The sequence below is a fragment of the Otolemur garnettii genome, unplaced genomic scaffold, assembly GCF_000181295.1.
Source record: "Otolemur garnettii isolate 467f Iridium unplaced genomic scaffold, OtoGar3 scaffold00036, whole genome shotgun sequence".
NCBI lineage: Eukaryota > Metazoa > Chordata > Mammalia > Primates > Galagidae > Otolemur > Otolemur garnettii.
The window spans coordinates 9,167,172-9,185,600 of NW_003852431.1; the positions used below are offsets into that span (position 1 = coordinate 9,167,172).

Genomic DNA, 18,429 nt, shown 5'->3' on the forward strand with positions numbered 1-18,429 from the left:
AAAAAAAAAAAAAAAAAAATAGTCTAGAAGTCCCCAGATCATTGGTTGATTATCAAATGCCCTGAGAACAATTTTTGTTTCATTTTATTCATTCATTCATTTAAAGCAGCGGTTCTCATATGATGCTTTAATGTGATAACACAAAAAACAGAACTTCATTGCTGATCTCATGTTATTTCTACTTATAGTCAGTGTAGGTAAAGTACAGTCTCATAAATTGTATGATTTCTCTCCTATAATTTGTGTCAGTGTCAGGCTTGGATTTTAAATACTAACTCTATCAACTTACTGAGAATTCTTCAACCTGTGTAAACCTCAGTGTCTCTGTCCATACAGTAGCTGTTATAAATAGTATTTTATATCCTCATGGGGTTGAAATTAGATAATCAGTGTGAAGTAACCCAATAGCCTTTACTCTCTGTACAATTGTTTGTTATTTGATCTTGCCATTATTAATGCTAAGTCTAAGACGGTGGTAAAAATATCAGCTTCCTATCCCTTCTCTTCTCAACCAGGTCGATCTGGATTCCAGGCACATTGGTTGGGTAACAAGTGAACTTCCAGGAGGGGATAATCACATCATCAAAATTGAATTAAAGGGCCCAGAAAATACACTAAGAGTTCGACAGGTCAAAGTCCTGGGCTGGAAAGATGGTGAAAGCACAAAAATTGCTGGCCAGATTTCAGCCAGTGTGGCCCAGCAAAGGAACTGTGAAGCTGAGACGCTACGAGTTTTCAGACTTATTACATCTCAAGTGAGTGTCCTTTCTACACATTCTATTGTAGTATTAATCGACATATTTTAAGAGCATAACAAAATATTTTATAAAACTTGTGAGAGATTTCTGGCTACAAATATAGCCCATTTTTACTTCTTAGAGCCTAAGCAACAGGGTTTCACTTTGCATTTGTGACTCAGAAAAGTAGTGTTACATAGCAAGAATAACAAAACAACTGGATGGGTGGCTCACGCGTGTTAGCACTTTGGGAGGCAGAAGTGGTGGATTGCTTGAACTCAGGAGTTCAAGATCAGCCTGAGCAAGAGTGAGACCCCATCTCTACTAAAATTAGAAAAAACAAGTCCAGTGGTGTGGCAGGCACCTGTAATCCCAGCTACTTGAGAGCCGAAGCAAGAGAATCTCTTCAGCCCAAGAATTTGAGATTGCTGTGAGCTATGACGCCACGGCACTCTACCAAGGGCAACAGAGTGAGACTCTATCTCTCAAAAAAAAAAAAAAGAGAGAGAATAACATAAAACCTGCAGAATCCACTAACCCATCCATCCTCTGGCCTTCACAATGGTAATTCCTTCTCACGTGCCTGTCTTCTTTATCAGGTATTTGGAAAGCTCATCTCTGGAGATGCAGAACCTACACCGGAACAAGAGGAAAAAGCACTCTTGTCCTCACCTGAAGGAGAGGAAAAAGTATACAATGTATTTATTTGTATTCTAAAAATATTTTATTTCCCTTTTCATTCTCTTTTGTCCACTGAAATGATCCATGTGTTGCTATATATTTTAATGGTATGTGATAAAAATTTCTTTGCAGTTCTTATTTTTTCCTTGAATTAAAAACGTAAAGGAACTTTCTAAAAGAAATTATTTCTTCAAGTACAATCAAATATTTGAAGTAACAGGAAAATTTGCTCTAAACCTTGGAGTATGGTATTCAGTTGGTAGTAAGATTAACTTAGTCTCTTTCCTGCACTGCACCCCATCAGTTATCTTCTCCCTCCTCTATTATATCCGTCCTTCACAATACAGTTCAAAATACTATCTTTATGGAAACTTATTTATGATTTCTTCAGACCAAAAGCAGCTTGCCTTTGCTGAACTTCATAATTAATAATCTATATGTGTCTCTTCTTGGCTTCTCTCTTCTTTTTATCTTCATATGTGTTCCATCTCTTCTACTGAACTATACCTTCTTAAAGACTAAGTACATATCTGATTTGTCTTTGTATCTGCCACCATGTAATCACACACAGGTTCCACACATTTTTATTGGAATTAACTTCTCTGTGCTGTTCTAAAAAATTTCTTCTAAAACTCAATTGCTTCACTTCTTTGGTCCTAACTAAAACATCGTACGTAAGAGGAAAACCTCATCCATTTCTAAAAAGAGAAGTCAACCCTGACTAGTCTAGATTTTTTTTTTTGTCTTTAAATATCACAAATAATCACCTTGGCAGCCCTTTGAAAGATAGACTTAAGATGTACATAGTCTAGCCCTGTACCTCCCTATACAATATTGTCTAAAACATTGCCATTTTTCTGTTTGATGTCATAAAAATAATATTTCATAAACTCTAGTAATTCCCTTCAATATCTTTTGGAGATACCATTTGAATGACTACAAAACTAGGTAACTACTCTTTAAATCACTTGAATTTTGGCAAATCTGAATTTTGTGGCAAACAATCATGGGGATGGTAAGCCATCACAAAGTTTGCATCTATTTGTTCTTCGGTTTAAACTCTCCACCCACACCCTCCCTGAAAAGAAATCAGCAAGGATACTATATAGTATATAGTCAAGTCATTAAATGTGTGAACAAATTGTGCATAACATATGATTTCAAGAGTACATTGAGATTACTGTGCCCTATCGTGATCAGAGAAGCTTTCATAGGGGGAATATTGAATTTGAGTTAGAGCTAAATTAAGTTTTATCCAATTTGAGTTGGATAAGAGTTGGACTGACAGAGAGCATGAGATCAAGAACTCGGTGGACAGGCTAGCCTAACAGGAGAGTGTATGGAAGGAGTTGAGGCAGAATAGGAAAGGTGCTGGCATTTGGAAGATCACAAAATAACATGATTTAATCATTCTTAGGTCAGATTACAGGGTATAATTTAAATACCAAAATCCTCTTTTAAACTATATTGTGTACTGGTTTTTACCCATGTGTACACTAGTGAAACCATCACAATAATATATTAAAATAAATCACTCCCCAAATTTCCCCCATTATCTCTTTGCAGACAGTCTCCCCCCACACCTTACATTTAGAAGCTGGCAACCACTGAACTGTATGCTATCTCTGCAGTGTTGGTTTTTCCTGGGTTTTATATAAGTGAAATCACACAGAATGTCACCTTTTTGTTGTTTCTTTCAGTGATAGCATAATGCTTTTGAGATTCATTCATGCTGTGGCACATAATTGTTCTTTTGTTTGCTAAGAAGTATTCCACTGTATGGATTTACCATAATTTGATGGTTCTTTTACTAGATGTTTGTGTTATTCCCACTATTTGGCTATTATTAATAAAACTGCATAAACACTTGAATACAGATCATTGCAAGTCCTTTACCAAATATGTCTGGGGGTTTTTTTGCAGTTTTTGGCCAGAGCTGGGTTTGAACCCTCCACCTCTGATATATGAGGCCAGCATCCTACTCCTTTGAGCCACAGGCACTGCCCCCAAATATGTCTTTTAAAATATTTTTTACTAGTCTGAAGGCTTACCCTTCAGAGAGGAGACTGAAGTCCAATTTTCTGCTTATTTGAGATGATTCATTATTTTTGTGTCTTTTCTAGAACTCAGAGTCCTAAAGATTTTCTCCTCTTTTGGAAATGTTACAGTTTTAGTGCTTTGGTTAGTTAATTTTTGTGTACAGTGTGAGGTAAGGACTGAGGTTCATTTTTGCACATGGATATTCATTTCTTTTACTGCCATTTGTTGAAAAGACTATTTTTAATAGTTCACCATAAATGTGCAGGTCTATTTCTGGACTCTGTTCTGTTCCATTGATCTATATGTATATTCTTACACCAACAACAAACTGTCTGGATTGCTGTAGCTTTTTAAAAAATCTTGATACCAGGTTCTACCTTTGTTCTTTTTCTTTTTCTTTTTTTGTAGTTTTTGGCCGGGGCTGGATTTGAACCTACTGCCTCCGGTGTATGGGGCCAGCACCCTCCTCCTTTGAGCCACAGGTGCCACCCACTTTGTTCTTTTTCAAAGTTCTGGCTCATCTAAATCCTTTGCCTTTCCTTACAAAGTTTAGGATAGCTTGTCAGTTTCCTCAGAAAACCTGGAATTTTGATTGGAATTACACACATTGATAAATCAATTTGGGGAGAATTGACATCTCAATAATATTGAGTCTCCATATCTGTGAACATGGTATATACATATATAGATAGATAGATATAGATATATCTTTGTTTTTTAAGGTCTTCTTTAATTTCTCTCAGCAATGTTTTGTAGATCAGTATACAAGTCTTACACATTTTTTATTAAGTATTTCCCTGAACATTTCAGGTAAGAGTATCGTAACAAGTGGTATTTTGTATTTCACTTTCCAATTGTCATAAAAATACAGTTGACTTTTGTGTATTGAACTTCTGTCCTGTGATCTTAAGTTCACTTACTAAGTTTTAGAAGGTTTTTGTAGATTCTGAGGTTTTCTTTGTAGATAATAACATGGTCTGCTTAGACAGTAGGTATTACTTTTACCCTTCTGAGCTACATGCTTTAAATTTCTTGTGCTATTGTGTCATTATATTGTTTAAGCCCATAAGTACCATAATGAAGAGAAATAGCAAAAACAGATAGCTTTGCCTTGTTCTAGATCTTACAAAGAAGCCATTCAATCTTTCACCATTAAGTATGATTAACTATAGATGTAGTAGAAGCGCTTACTCAAACTGAGCATGTTTCCTTTTCTTCCTAGGTTTGATGAGAATTTCTGTCAGAATGGGTATTCTTATATAGATTTTTTTCCATTTTCTTTTATTCAGTAAAATAATACATATATTGCTATGTATTTTAATCAATATGTGTTATTAACTTATATGAATACATATTCATTTGTCTTTAATAAAAAACAAAATTAAATGGAGGGCTGATAGCTACGTGGTACAGTGATCCTTGGGGGGAGAGTGATAAAAATGCTCTGAAACTGATGATGGTGATAGTCACACATATCAGTGAATATACTAAAAACTATTGAATTGTGCATATTTGGTATATGAACTATATCTCAAAAAAGCTGTTTTCAAAGAGCAAAAATAAATTAAAAAAGAAGTAAACAAAAATAATCTGAACTACCTAAAAGATACTCATGTATAATCTAGCTAGTATGTAAGTAGCAAAAAAAAAAGGTTTGCTCTATTTTGCAAAGTCATTTTCTTTAATACATACAGAACTATGTCAGTTATCTATTTGTTCTTTGGTAGTTTTGACATTCAAGCAGTTTGTCCATTTCATCCCAGTTGCTGAATTTGTTGGCCAAAGTTCATAATATACATTTATTATCTTTTTAATATCTACAGAATCTAGAGTGACATATCTTCTTGTATTTGGGAAGATGCATCAATTTGATCTTTTCAAAGAACTGGCTGTTTTTATTGGTTCTCTTCTATTTTTATTTATTTTAATGATTTCAGCTCATATGTTTTTCTTTCCATCTGTTTGCTTTGCATTTTATTTGTTCCTCTTCTCTGTTTTCTTAAGATAAGATCAGATCACAGATGTGAGACATTTCTTTTCTCAGATTAAATGTTGCTGCCATTTTCTTCTAAGCTCTGCTTTTGCTGAGTGTCACAAATTTTGGTTCATTATGTTTTCATGTTTCATTCACCTCAAAATATTTTCTGATTCACATTTTGATTTCTTCTTTGTCCCCTGGGTAATTTAGAAGAATCTTGTTTGATTTCTAAATGTTTGCAGATTTTCCTAATAACTTTCTACTGTTAATTTCTAGTTTAATTCCATTATAGTCAAACAGTATACTTTGTGTAATTTTAATCCTTTTAAAATTTTTTTAAGATTTGAATCTATTTTAATGACTGCCCAGGTATACTTGAAAAGAATAAGAATTCTGCTGTTCTATGATAGGTTTTATAAATATCAATTAGTTCACATTGGTCAATATTACTATTATTGTTCAAGTCTTCAAGAACCTTACTGATTGTTGTTCTGTCTACTTATTTACTATTTCTCAGATACTCAATGAAGAGTTGTGAAGTGTCTTAGAATATGGATATGTCTGTTTGGAATTCAGTTTACCTAGTGGCTGGTCTTCAACTCTCTGATGGGCCTCAAAAAAGTTGCAGTTTCATAGATTAGCAGCTTTTTCCTCATTGTTAAGGTGGTAGGGACATTCTTCTGTGGCTCTCCATCCTACGAAATGTGAAGCCAAGAATCGGTCTGATTCTGAAAGAAAAGAGTGACTGACTACTCGGGAGGCTGAGGCAAGAGAATTACTTAAGCCCAAGAGCTGGAGGTTGCTGTGAGCTGTGACGCCACAGCACTCTACTGAGGGTAACAAAGTGAGACTCTGTCTCTTAAAAAAAAAGAAAGAAAAAAAGAAGAAAAGAGTGACTTGCTTCACTTTTCTTACATGTAATACAGGCAGAATATTAGAATTTACCTATAGGGTTGTTGTGAAGATTAAATAAGATACATAATAAGCATTATAAAATGTTAACCTTTAGTTTTCGTCCTATGAGACATTTCTTTGATAACCGTTGGTATTAGAATACTTTAAATTACCATCATCACAGAATTTGTTAGGATGTTTTTCTTTTAATCTTTTATTTTCCTGGTGGTTCTTCAAATAATTGAACGTTTGATGTGACCTAGTGTTCACAATTTGCAAATAGATTTAATAGACACGACTCAAATTGATTACACTAAATAAATTTATGGAACAATAATATACTTCTCTAGATTTCTTATGTTCTGAAATTTTATTCTTCTTATAGTCACTGTGGCCAAATAATGATTTCTTTAGACTTTATCTGTAGTGTCATAATACTCAGTTTAAAATAAATTTTTCTAAAATAACCTGCAAAATTATTTCTCAAGATACTTTGAAATGTCAAATGTGCGAATTTTGTATAAAGAGCCTGCTTCCTTCTTTGTTTTGTCAATATAAAGGCAACATCAGATGCTGACCTGAAAGAACATATGGTTGGGATCATCTTCAGCAGGAGTAAACTGACAAACTTACAAAAACAGGTTAGTTAATATTTTCTTCATCAGTTGTTCTGTTTGTTTGTTTTCAGGGCATGAAGTATTTTCTATAATTTCTGAAGGCTTTTTTATATGCTGTCTCCTTGATAAATTCCTCAGAATGTCTACCTTTTCCTAGAGAGGAATGAGTACATTGGCATACCTGTATCACTTTAAGATTTTGTTATGAATGTTAACTCTCTTACTTTGCTGCTCTGTGTTATAGGAACATTCTATTTTGATGTCAGATATCCAGCTCTTATCACATTTCATTTGCATTTCATGTGTTCCTTTTCATTTATTTATTTATTTTTACTGCGCTTGCTGAACTAGTATTAGTATATTAAATATAACGAGGTGAGGGAATGGTACTAGATTATTCATATCATGTGGTGCTAAGTAACTTAAAAATAACTCAAAAGTTAAATAAAATGCTGATTTTTAAATTAGCCTGTTTTAACTTTCAGCACCATTAAATCTTTTAAAATAAATGACAGCATGAATTTATTTGTGCTTTATCTTTTTAACAGCATTTTGTTGAATCTCACATGCCTTCAATTATAAAAGGTGCTGTTATTTTATATATCAACAAAGAAGAAAAATTACTGTAAATAATATTGTGATTATCATCAATTATAAAGCACCTTATAGACAGATATGTTAAAATAGTCTATTCTTAACATGTGCTTTAAAAGTGATAAACACTGGTGATTTTGTATAATATACTAATAAATAAACCGTAGGCAGAAGCATCAGTAACTTGTATATAATGTTTCTACTTAGTAGTTGATTTTAATATTCAGATTTTTATTAGAGTTCCCTAGTTTTACTTCACTGTTTTTAAGATGGATTAAGAGAATGATATGATAGAGAATTAACTGAGAGGAAGAATATTAAATTCAGCCTTGACTTATACTGTTGTCTTGATTTTTTGTTTCATTTTACTAGGAGTAGTAAATCAGACTTCCATTTTTCATTTTGTGTTGTCTTTAAATAGGTATGTGCTCACATCGTCCAAGCTATTCGCATGGAAGCCACCAGGGTCCGTGAAGAATGGGAGCATGCCATATCAAGCAAAGAAAATGCCAATTCTCAGCCAAATGACGAAGACGCTTCCTCTGATGCCTACTGCTTTGAGCTGCTCTCCATGGTTTTGGCACTGAGTGGCTCAAATGTCGGTCGACAGTATCTGGCTCAGCAGCTAACTCTGCTTCAGGATCTCTTTTCACTGCTTCACACAGCCTCCCCTAGAGTCCAGAGACAGGTGACTAAGTATTCCACCACCTTTCTACTTCTTTCATCACATGAAATATTGTTAATTACTGCAATGCAAAGGGAATTTCCTAAGGGCCTTAAGTATAGATTTCTGGTTTTTATTATGTTATTTTGGGGAGATGCCTGTATTTTCACTCCATGTTTTTTGTTTTTTTACTCTTTGTATAGAAGAGCAAAATACATTCCATTGTACTACTGGGTTATGCTAAAGAGTATTCTGGCTACTGACTACCTTATTACTATGAAATAGGTAGTGTTATTTAGTCCTGATCAAGAGTTTAAGCCATATTTTTTCTTGTTACCCTGGGGTTGAGAATTACCACCCCAGAAATTAAAATATTATTTCATATTTTTGTTTATAGCATGTTTATTTCATTTTTTTTATATTTTGATTGTTTAGATCATATTTCTGCCCTTCTCAAAAATAACATTTAAGTTATATTTCTCTTCCTTTCAAATATTTTACAATTGTAGAATGGTAGTTAGGTACATTAAAAAACAAAAACCTTAAAACATCATTATTTAAATGCAGTTCTTTCCTTTTATTTTCTTACCAGGTGACCTCTTTATTAAGACGAGTTTTGCCGGAAGTGACCCCTAGTCGTCTGGCCAGTATCATAGGAGTGAAATCCCTTCCCCCAGCAGATATCAGTGATATCATTCACTCAACAGAAAAAGGAGACTGGAATAAGCTGGGTATCTTGGACATGTTTCTAGGATGCATTGCCAAAGCACTCACTGTACAGCTAAAAGCCAAAGGAACCACCATCACAGGAACAGCTGGTACCACTGTGGGAAAAGGAGTCACAACAGTGACTCTTCCAATGATTTTCAACTCCAGGTTAGTTATTGCCTCTGTCTTAGTATCAAAACAGAACAGAATGAGCTACTGTTCAGAGAATTAGAACTGATTAAAAAGTCATGGTTTCAAATTCTACCTTTTTGGCTTACTCACAAATGAAATCTATTAACAACTGACCTCTATGTAGAAGGAATGTCATTTGCAATTATAAATTAGGGAGGAACAGAAAGTAGGCCAAATATATGTTGTAAGAGTATTTAGATATCTATGTTCAAAAATATTATAGATCTCTACTTCACATCATATACAAAAGTAAATTTCAGTTTTATGTTAACATGTTTTTACCACATTAAAAATAAACACAAGGGAATAAAGTAAACCTCAGTTAAAGCTTTATGTATTTACCTTTTAAAATTCAAAAAGGATGTGTAGCTGGACATGGTGCTCAAACCTATAATCCAAGCAATTTGGGAGGTCGAGGCAGGAGGATCTCTTGAGTCCAGAAGTTCAAGACCAGCCTGAGCATAGCAAGACCCTTCTCTAAATATATATATATATATATATATACACACACACACACACACACACACACACACACACACACCCTGGCTCTTTGTACCCTCAGTGATTCCCTAACAATAAAAAAAGTAAAATAAAAAAATTTTATATATATATATACATATATATATACACACATATATTTTAAACTGGGTATGGTAGAGCAACATAGGAAGACCCCATCTCTAAATAAATAAATGTATACATGCATATATATGTATTTTTTTTTAAACTGGGTGTGGTGGCACACTCCTGTAGTCTCAACTACAGGAACAGCCTGTAGAGGTTGAAGCAGGAGGATCTCTTGAACGCAGGAGTTTGAGGTTGCAATGACTTATGATGACACCACTGTACTCTAGCTCAGGCAACAATGTGAGACCCTGTCTCAACCACACACAAACAAAAACTACTAGAATGAATTATGGAAGAATATTTTTATAATCTTTACTTTGGGAAGACATTAGACAAAACACAAAGTGATATAGGAAAAGACTTACAGGTTGGGCTATATAAAAATGAAAATAAATGCTTTCAAATTTAAGTAACTTGCTCAGAAAAAATATTTAAATTTAAGTAATAGGCACTGAATTATTAGCTATAATATTACAGGAATGACTACGATCAATAAGAAAAAGGCAAACGGCTAATAGAAAAATAAATGACAAGAGCAATGAGTTCAAAGAAAAAATATTCAAAATGCCAATGAAGAAATGAAGAAACACCTCATGACTAATCAGAGAAACATAGATTAAAACAATTACAAAATATCCTTGATGTTTTGCTAACACTGTGAGGAAATAGATATTTATACCCCCTGTGATTTGCTGCAGCCTTTTTAGATGTCAGTTTGATAATATCTAATTATTTTTAAAATATGCATTATCTCTTTACCCACCAGTTCTACTTCTAAAATGTTATACATTTGCACAAAGATATATATGCAAGGATGTTCTGTAATGTTTATGGGGGAAAATTAGAGACTTTTATAGAAGAGCTAATCTATAAGGCCAATCCATGACAATACGCAGATGGCACAAGAATGTATATCACTTTCTTCATGTAGATAGACTTTCCAGGGTAAAAATGTCACCCAAACTAAACAGTAGTGTGCTTAGTGACATGGTTGATTTGTATTCTGGCACAAGGTGTACAGAATTATTATCTTTGTGTGTACTAGAAATAAACAGTTTGTGTTCTCTGGACGAAACTTACAGAAGATGAAAACAAAAATAGTGCGCAAATATTTGAAAGGAAATATAAATCAGATTAGCTACTTTCTTGGCACTGAAGAAATAGATTTTGGGTAATGTTTTGATTAATTTTCTCTTAAAATGTTTTAATTGATTCATTCATTTAAAAATTTAAGATGCTACATGTTGAAATAATATTCTCATCTTTTTCATTGGTAACAACTACCACTGATATGTTATTGGTTTATAAATGCTGATTTTTCCTTTTAGTTATCTTCGACGAGGTGAAAGTCATTGGTGGATGAAGGGCTCAACTCCTACCCAGATCTCAGAGATCATCATTAAACTTATCAAGGATATGGCAGCAGTAAGTTCTCATTCTTGCAACCATTATGACAATGAGGTGCAGGAGGAATCTGATAGACAAAACAAACAGTTACCCTGCTCAATTGATACATTAGTGTTCTTTTGCTTTATTTAAAGGCTATTTTTAGTATGCTAACTATTATGTCTTTTGTCCTTTCAGTGAGTGATAAATTTGTCATTTATGTCAAACTATGTTTATTTTAAACTTCCCAAATAATTTACTTAAGAGTTGTTGCTTAAGTCTTCTAAAACATTAAAATTTACTCTTTTGGACACTATGAAAAAGAGTCCAGAAGCCTAAAAGAAAAATAGGGTTCCTAGGAGTGGAAGTTTCTCATTCTCTTTAGCCTTTGCAGTTTCTGTAAAGCCTATATTCTTTATTGATGTCCTGTAGCACTGTCTTAGATGCTGACTTTAGGAGAAGATCTGGGAGTGTGGAGGATAGACAGTTACCTCACAGAATGCCTAGGTATTATGTAACTCCATAATGTCAGTTTCTGCACATTCCTGAGAGGGGACAAGATACTGTGGCTTATAGGTTCCTGAGAGGCAGAGAGAAAACAAGGTATTTTGAAGGAGGAGGAATGAAACTGCTCTTTAAAAGGTTGACAAAATGTAGATATGAAAAGTGGGAGGATATCCTGGGGGAAAGATTAAAGATTCCATCACTTCCCAACAGTGTGGATGTTTTCTCAATCTTTGTAGCAACCAGGCTTTCTCAGGGTATTTACTGGATAAAAATGTGCAGTAATAATATGTAGAAATATGTGCATTCTATAAGAGTTCAGTGTCTGTTCATCACAAATCAAGTTAGCAAATAAAGGTAGTAATACTTTGAACCCATTTATGCTCTTGGGTGCCAGTAATACTTTCATCTCAAACAACTGGCTTAACTGTATAAAGTTTATGTTCAATAATAAACATTTCTCAGGCATAGATAACCTAAGTATTTCTGTATGTCTTTATCCAAATGGGAAAGGATTTGCCCTTGAACTCTACAGGAAAAGAGTACTGAGGACTTAGATTTTAAGATGACTTTTCTTTTAAATCATCAAAATGATGATCAGAAATTGAATTTTCCATAGGGTTGTGAAGGATTTTAGTTCAGAAGTCTATGCTCCTTGGTCTGAAATTCCATGGTCTTGATCCTAATAAATCTTTTCTTTTGATGTGCAATGTTATTTAAGAGAAAATAATTAACTATGATAATACATTTCTAGTTATTTATTAAAGTATTCTACCATGCTCAATAGGGTCATCTGTCAGAAGCTTGGTCCCGAGTGACAAAAAATGCTATTGCAGAAACCATTATTGCCTTGACTAAGATGGAAGAAGAATTTAGATCTCCAGTGAGATGTATTGCAACAACTAGAGTAGGTATTCTTGTTTGTTTTAATTTGGTCTATAATACTGTATATTCTTTTTAGTAGTAGATTTGAACATATTTTAATCACTAAGTCAAGTTAATCCTTTTTAACCAAATATTGTAATTACTGAAAAGTATAAAGGTCTTTTATAAATTATGAACTATATATATAGCAGTCATTATTTTCCACTGTTACTATTTTAAGAAGATGACTTACTGGTTAGAAAGCCTAAATTATTACAATGAATGTTAGTGTATTGTCTTTCTAATGATGTTTGTAGCTCTCCACAGCGAGTTCAGTGGCAGCATTATGCTGTGATGGACTGGAGCTCCTTTGAGGACAAAGCTCCCCCTAGTCCTTTTTGTTGGCCTAGCTCTCCAAAATGTTGAGCCCCCTGGCTTACTAACTATATTTACAGGTCTTACTTTTTTTAATTTCGGAATATCAGAGTGGGGGGCACATGTGTTTGGTTTACATACTTGGTTTTTATACAGATTAAGTTAAAGTTCTACATGTAACTGCACACATTACTTTATATTAAGACCCTGGGAGACTTCCAAGAAGAAGTTTCAAAGTTATACATGTAACTATCTGGGTAAAGGCCAAATGTTCCTTTCACTCAGATAGTGTGCACTGTACCCAGCAGCTCTGAACTTACCCCTCCCCTCCACACCTCTCCTCCCAGCTTGACTTTCATTGAGATTTACTTCTGTGCACTTCAATGTTGATTGATTAGTTCCAATATGGTATTGAGTACATGTGTTTGTTTCTCCATTCTTCTGATGTCCTACTTAGAAGAATGGTTTCTAGCTCCCTCTAAGTTACCCAAAAATATGCAATATCACCATTTTTATGGCTGAGTAGTACTCCATAGTATGCATGTACCACATTTTATTAATCTCTTAATAGATTGGTGAGCACTTGGGTTGTCTTCCACATCTCTGCAATTGTGAATTGTGCTGCTGTAACAATTAGAGTGCAGGTGTCTTTCTTCTTTGGGGTTTATGCCTGGCAGTAGGATTGCTGGACCAAATGGTAAATCTTCCATAATTTCCCAGAGGTATTGCCATACAGTTTGCCACAGGGGTTGCATTAGTTTGCAGTCCCACCAGCAGTGCCTGAGATTTTCTTTCTCTCTGCATCCACACCCTCATCTGTTGCTTTAGGACTTTTTTTTTTTTTTTTTTTTTGAGACAGAGTTTCACTTTGTTGCCCTTGGTAGAGTGCTATGGCATCACAGTTCACAGCAACCTTAAATTCTTGGGCTTAAGTGATTCTCTTGCCTCAGCCTCCTGAATAGCTGGGACTACAGGTGCCCACTACAACGCCCAGCTATTTTTTGTTATTGTTGTTGTTGTAGTTGTTGTTTGGCCAGCCCAGGCTGGGTTCAAACCTGCCAGCTCCGGTATATGTGGCTGGCACCCTAGCCACATGAGCTATAGGCGCCAGTCTGCTTTATGACTTTTAATACAAGCCATTCTCACTGAAGTTAGGTGCTATCTCCTTGTGGTTTTGATTTACATTTCCCTAATGAATAGAGATGTTGAGCATATTTCTATGAGTTTCTTGGCCATTAGCATACATACCTTCATTTGAAAAGTTTCTGTTGATGTCTTTTGCCTACTTTTTAATGGGGTTGTTTGGTTGTTTCTTGTTTGTTTTTACTTTTAAAAAGCAAGAATTACTTTTGTAGGAGAGGAGAGGATAGAATCTCTGAGGAAATGAGATTGCATTTTTTAGATGAGACTTTCATAGCAAGTTTTAACCTATCAGATTTCATGGCCCATATACTTCCATAAAAGATCTAAGATTTCCTTAAAGCAGGGAATGTAAAAATATTAGGAAAAAGTGGGCACTGGTGAAAATTGTTCAGGTCAATCCTCAGAAATCTGAAAAAAGAGAAATGGTATTTCCCTAAAGCAGAAAAAGCCAATTCGTGCTATCTTGCTACTGTGACTCGAAGCAGTTATTTTTGACAACAGCCACTCATGTGCTCTTTTCCTTCTTTCTGTTTCCCCCTCCTCCTTGCGTGGACTGTCTTGTTCTCCATCTCTAGTCACACTCACATGCACTTCTTAGAATGAATATTAATATGCAAATTTATTTATTCATATGTTGTTTACATACTAGACCAATAAAGGATAATTTCGTATATCAGGTGGAAAACAGGTTGGTCCATCAGAGAAACAGTCATTTGTTCAGTACGGCATTGGTACAGTAAATATTAACATGCAAATTTATTTCTTCATACATTTTACATAGTAGACCAATAAAGGATAATTTCATATATCAGGTAAAAAACAGGATGGTCCATCAGAGAAACAGTCATTTGTTCAGTGCATAATTTGAGTGCCTACTGTGTGCATGGCACATATGGCGGTGATTGTATATACCTGGTACCCCATCAGGAAAACTCGACAGCCACAGATAATCTGTATCAACATTGGCCAGCATTTATTGAGCCTGGTCATGTGTCAGACGTTAACATTTTAGAAGTCTTCCTCAAAAATTCAGCGGTGTAACAGGCTTTCCTTTCAACAGCTCTGGCTTGCTCTGGCATCACTTTGTGTTCTCGATCAGGACCATGTAGATCGTCTCTCCTCAGGGAGATGGATGGGAAAAGATGGGCAACAAAAACAAATGGTAAGACCAGAATTATTTTGTAATAATTTATCTTGTTTTTGCTTAGTGTTTTTAAAAAAAAAAAAAGAAAGAAAAGAAAAGGCAAATCAAAGAAAAATTGTATTTCATAGGCCAAGTTTATCACACAAATCTGTTTCACTTAAAGTCCCCTCTTCATAGTTTATTGCAAACTTTCAAGGCTTTTATTTAATTGTATAAGAGTTTTCCCTGCTTTTCTGAGTCAGTTTTTACATAAAAATTTCTTCATAGCCAGAATCTGAGACTGTGTCTAGAAATTATATAAAATATCTTATAGTCTTATGGTGGGAAGGAGGAAATAAAACAGTAAGACAGAAACATGCCACACTACCTATTCACGTATGGGCTCAAAGAGGGTTTGATGGGTATTTTTAGTATCACTGGACACAAAGACTTTACATAAGCCTTTTTGACATGTTCTTATTAATATTCAAGGCATCTTTTGGGGGGGGGCAAGACAAAATTGTAAGATGGACTTTCCCTAACAAATGCAGTCAGTGTCACTTAGTTTCTTGTACCCTCAATGAATCCCCAAAAATTTTTTAAAAAAAAGTAAATCATTTAGCATGTGGAATGTTTGGATATATGATATAAAAAATATTTCTTAATTCACTAAGCAAAATATACATGTTCATTTTATTAATCATCATGCCTGCATAGCACATTTAATCATTGAATTGTTTTTCAGAGATTTTTATAGTTAAGTGTACTTGCAATAATGCTGTTTAACATTCAGATTCTAAATTCTTAATAGCTTTAGAGTAACAGTCTGTTATTGTTATAAATAAATTTCCGTTTCTATGAGTATCTAAGACTCTCTTGTTAACCTAATGTAACACATGGAAATGCTTATTTTAGCCTATGTGTGATAACCATGATGATGGAGAAACTGCAGCAATCATTTTATGCAATGTCTGTGGAAATTTATGTACTGACTGTGACAGATTCCTTCATCTTCATCGACGAACCAAAACTCACCAAAGACAGGTAAAGATTTCTGTCTTTGTGCACAGAATGGTGTCTGGAACATAAAATGCAGCCAATGAATTGTGAAATAAATGTGGGAAAGAAGCTTGGTATAATTGGAAAAAATGGACTTTGGAATCAAAAGATCTTTGTTGAACTCCTAGCTATCTCACCTATCAACTGTAAACTTAGCAAGTAGTTTAAGCTTTCCAATGCCTGGTTTTGTTTTGTTTTTTTGTTTTCTTGTTTTTGAGACAGAGTCTCATTATGTCACCCTCAGTAGAGTGCTGTAGCGCCACAGCTCATAGCAACCTCAAATTCTTGGGCTTAAGCAATTTTCTTGCCTCAGCTTCCCAAGCAGCTGCCACGGGCGCCTGCCATAATGCCTGGCTATTTTTTTTTTTTTTTTGGTTGCAGTTGTCATTGTTGTTTGGCAGGCCCTGGCCAGTTTCAAACCCACCAGCAAGTAGCTTGCATGGTAACCACTGTGCTTTGAGCACCGAGCGCCAATGCCTGGTTTTCACATTTATAAAAATAGGCCTGTTGCAAACATTAAAGAGGAGAAAATTGGAACTATCTGGAACATTTTAGGATGGGTGCTTCATAGGTGAAAGCCATACTTTTGTTGAATAATTGTACTTCTTCTTTCAAAATAAGTAAGTATAGTTTTCTCTTTTCTTTAATGAAACACTAGGTCTTCAAAGAAGAAGAAGAAGCTATAAAGGTTGATCTTCATGAAGGTTGTGGTAGAACCAAATTGTTCTGGTTGATGGCTCTGGCAGATTCTAAAACAATGAAGGCAATGGTGGAATTCCGAGAACACACAGGTAAAAGAGGATTAATGTTGAGCCATCAATAAGATTGAACCATGCCTACTGATTATGAGTAAACTAGATGTTACTTCATTTAATGTGGATAATTTTGAGTGATTTTCTGATGTTTGATTATGATATTATTGGTCAATGTTACTATATTTCTAGACATAGACAGTGGTCTATGGTGGAATGGGCATTAGACTAAAAGTCAGAAAACCTGGTTTATCACTAACTAGCTGTGTGACCTTGAGCAAATCATTTAACCTCTCTGAAACTCACTGTCTTCATTAAAAAGTAAGACAGTTGAAATGTAGCAGGAAACCGACCCAGACAGAAGACTCTAGGCACCAGTTGATTAGAGGAAGTGGGTTTATTCGGCCGGGGGTACTCGGAACACCAGCGTGTTTCCCAAAACCGAGCCCCCCGACTCAATCTCTTGCCTCTCTTTTATCCACCTTTCAGGGTGGGAATGCACGTGAGGGTCATAAGACAGAGAGTGAGGGTCATAAAATAAAGAATGAGACATAACATTATAGATTACAATCTAGGCCCCAAATATGTCAGGGGAGAAACACGAAGACAATGGAAACGCCTGCGGCTTGGCTGAGGCCTACACAGGGTGGCCAGGACAGACTCTCTTGAACTTTTACTTTTCTCACCTCAGTCCAGAGATACATGTGACTGATTGTTTTCAGAAATACCAAATACATTTCCCTTACATTAAGCATCACAGCAAATGAAGGCTCCGTAGATAAAATGTACTTACTGATGTTCCCTTCTAGTTCTATTCACTGTAGCCCTACGAGAGTTGCTGCATTAAGATCTCTTTTAACTGTAACATTGTATGACTTAATATTTTCAGAAGTTTTTCTAGATCTAGTCCTTGTCAAGGTTTTTTGAATGGTATTGTTCCCATTGATAGTAATGAAATAATTAACAAACATTAATAGATGTTACCTTAGACAAAAATTAACATACACATTTAATGTACATCTCTAAAACAGATTTCATAGTATTTTAAAGTGAATCTTACATATTCCCAGTTTGAAGTTACATTGAATATGTAACTTAATTTTAAGTTCTTAAATTTTAGCATATCTGTAGTCTGCTAATTGTCTGACACAAACTTTTGATGTTGGAATTAGGTGTAAACCTGAACCAAATTAACTCATTAAATACAGGTGACTTTTCATGCCATAAGAGCAGGCCATTTTTTTTCTGAAAGCTGATTTGTTCTCCTATAATCTGTCAGTGGCATATATTATGTTAATAAATGCTCTAATGTTGAGCCATCCTTGTATTCATGGTCTAAATATTCGTTTAAAAAAAATATTCTAGAAATATTGCTGAATTCAGTGTATTCATATTCAGATTTGTGTACCTGTGTTTAATTTGGAAGAAGAAGAAGTGGTCGTTAATTTTCAGATCTTCATGTTCTTTTTCTTACTGCTCTGTTCTTATATG

The 18,429-nt window shown here is 34.7% G+C and overlaps 1 protein-coding gene across 10 annotated transcripts in view; it reads left to right on the forward strand.

The window, feature by feature from the left end:
* The window catches only part of MYCBP2 (MYC binding protein 2, E3 ubiquitin protein ligase), a 273,377-nt gene that overhangs the window by 245,265 nt on the left and 9,683 nt on the right, over positions 1-18,429 (forward strand). For 9 of the 10 annotated variants that reach the window (XM_023513171.1, XM_023513166.1, XM_023513164.1 and 6 more), the window contains 10 exons: positions 516-755; positions 1,337-1,435; positions 6,891-6,971; positions 7,963-8,229; positions 8,798-9,081; positions 11,061-11,157; positions 12,410-12,529; positions 15,065-15,166; positions 16,043-16,171; positions 16,845-16,977. In XM_023513171.1, the coding sequence (XP_023368939.1) occupies positions 516-755; positions 1,337-1,435; positions 6,891-6,971; positions 7,963-8,229; positions 8,798-9,081; positions 11,061-11,157; positions 12,410-12,529; positions 15,065-15,166; positions 16,043-16,171; positions 16,845-16,977 (1,552 nt within the window). The remainder of the gene's footprint in view (positions 1-515; positions 756-1,336; positions 1,436-6,890; positions 6,972-7,962; positions 8,230-8,797; positions 9,082-11,060; positions 11,158-12,409; positions 12,530-15,064; positions 15,167-16,042; positions 16,172-16,844; positions 16,978-18,429) is intronic. The other variant, XM_023513163.1, reaches the window with a different exon arrangement.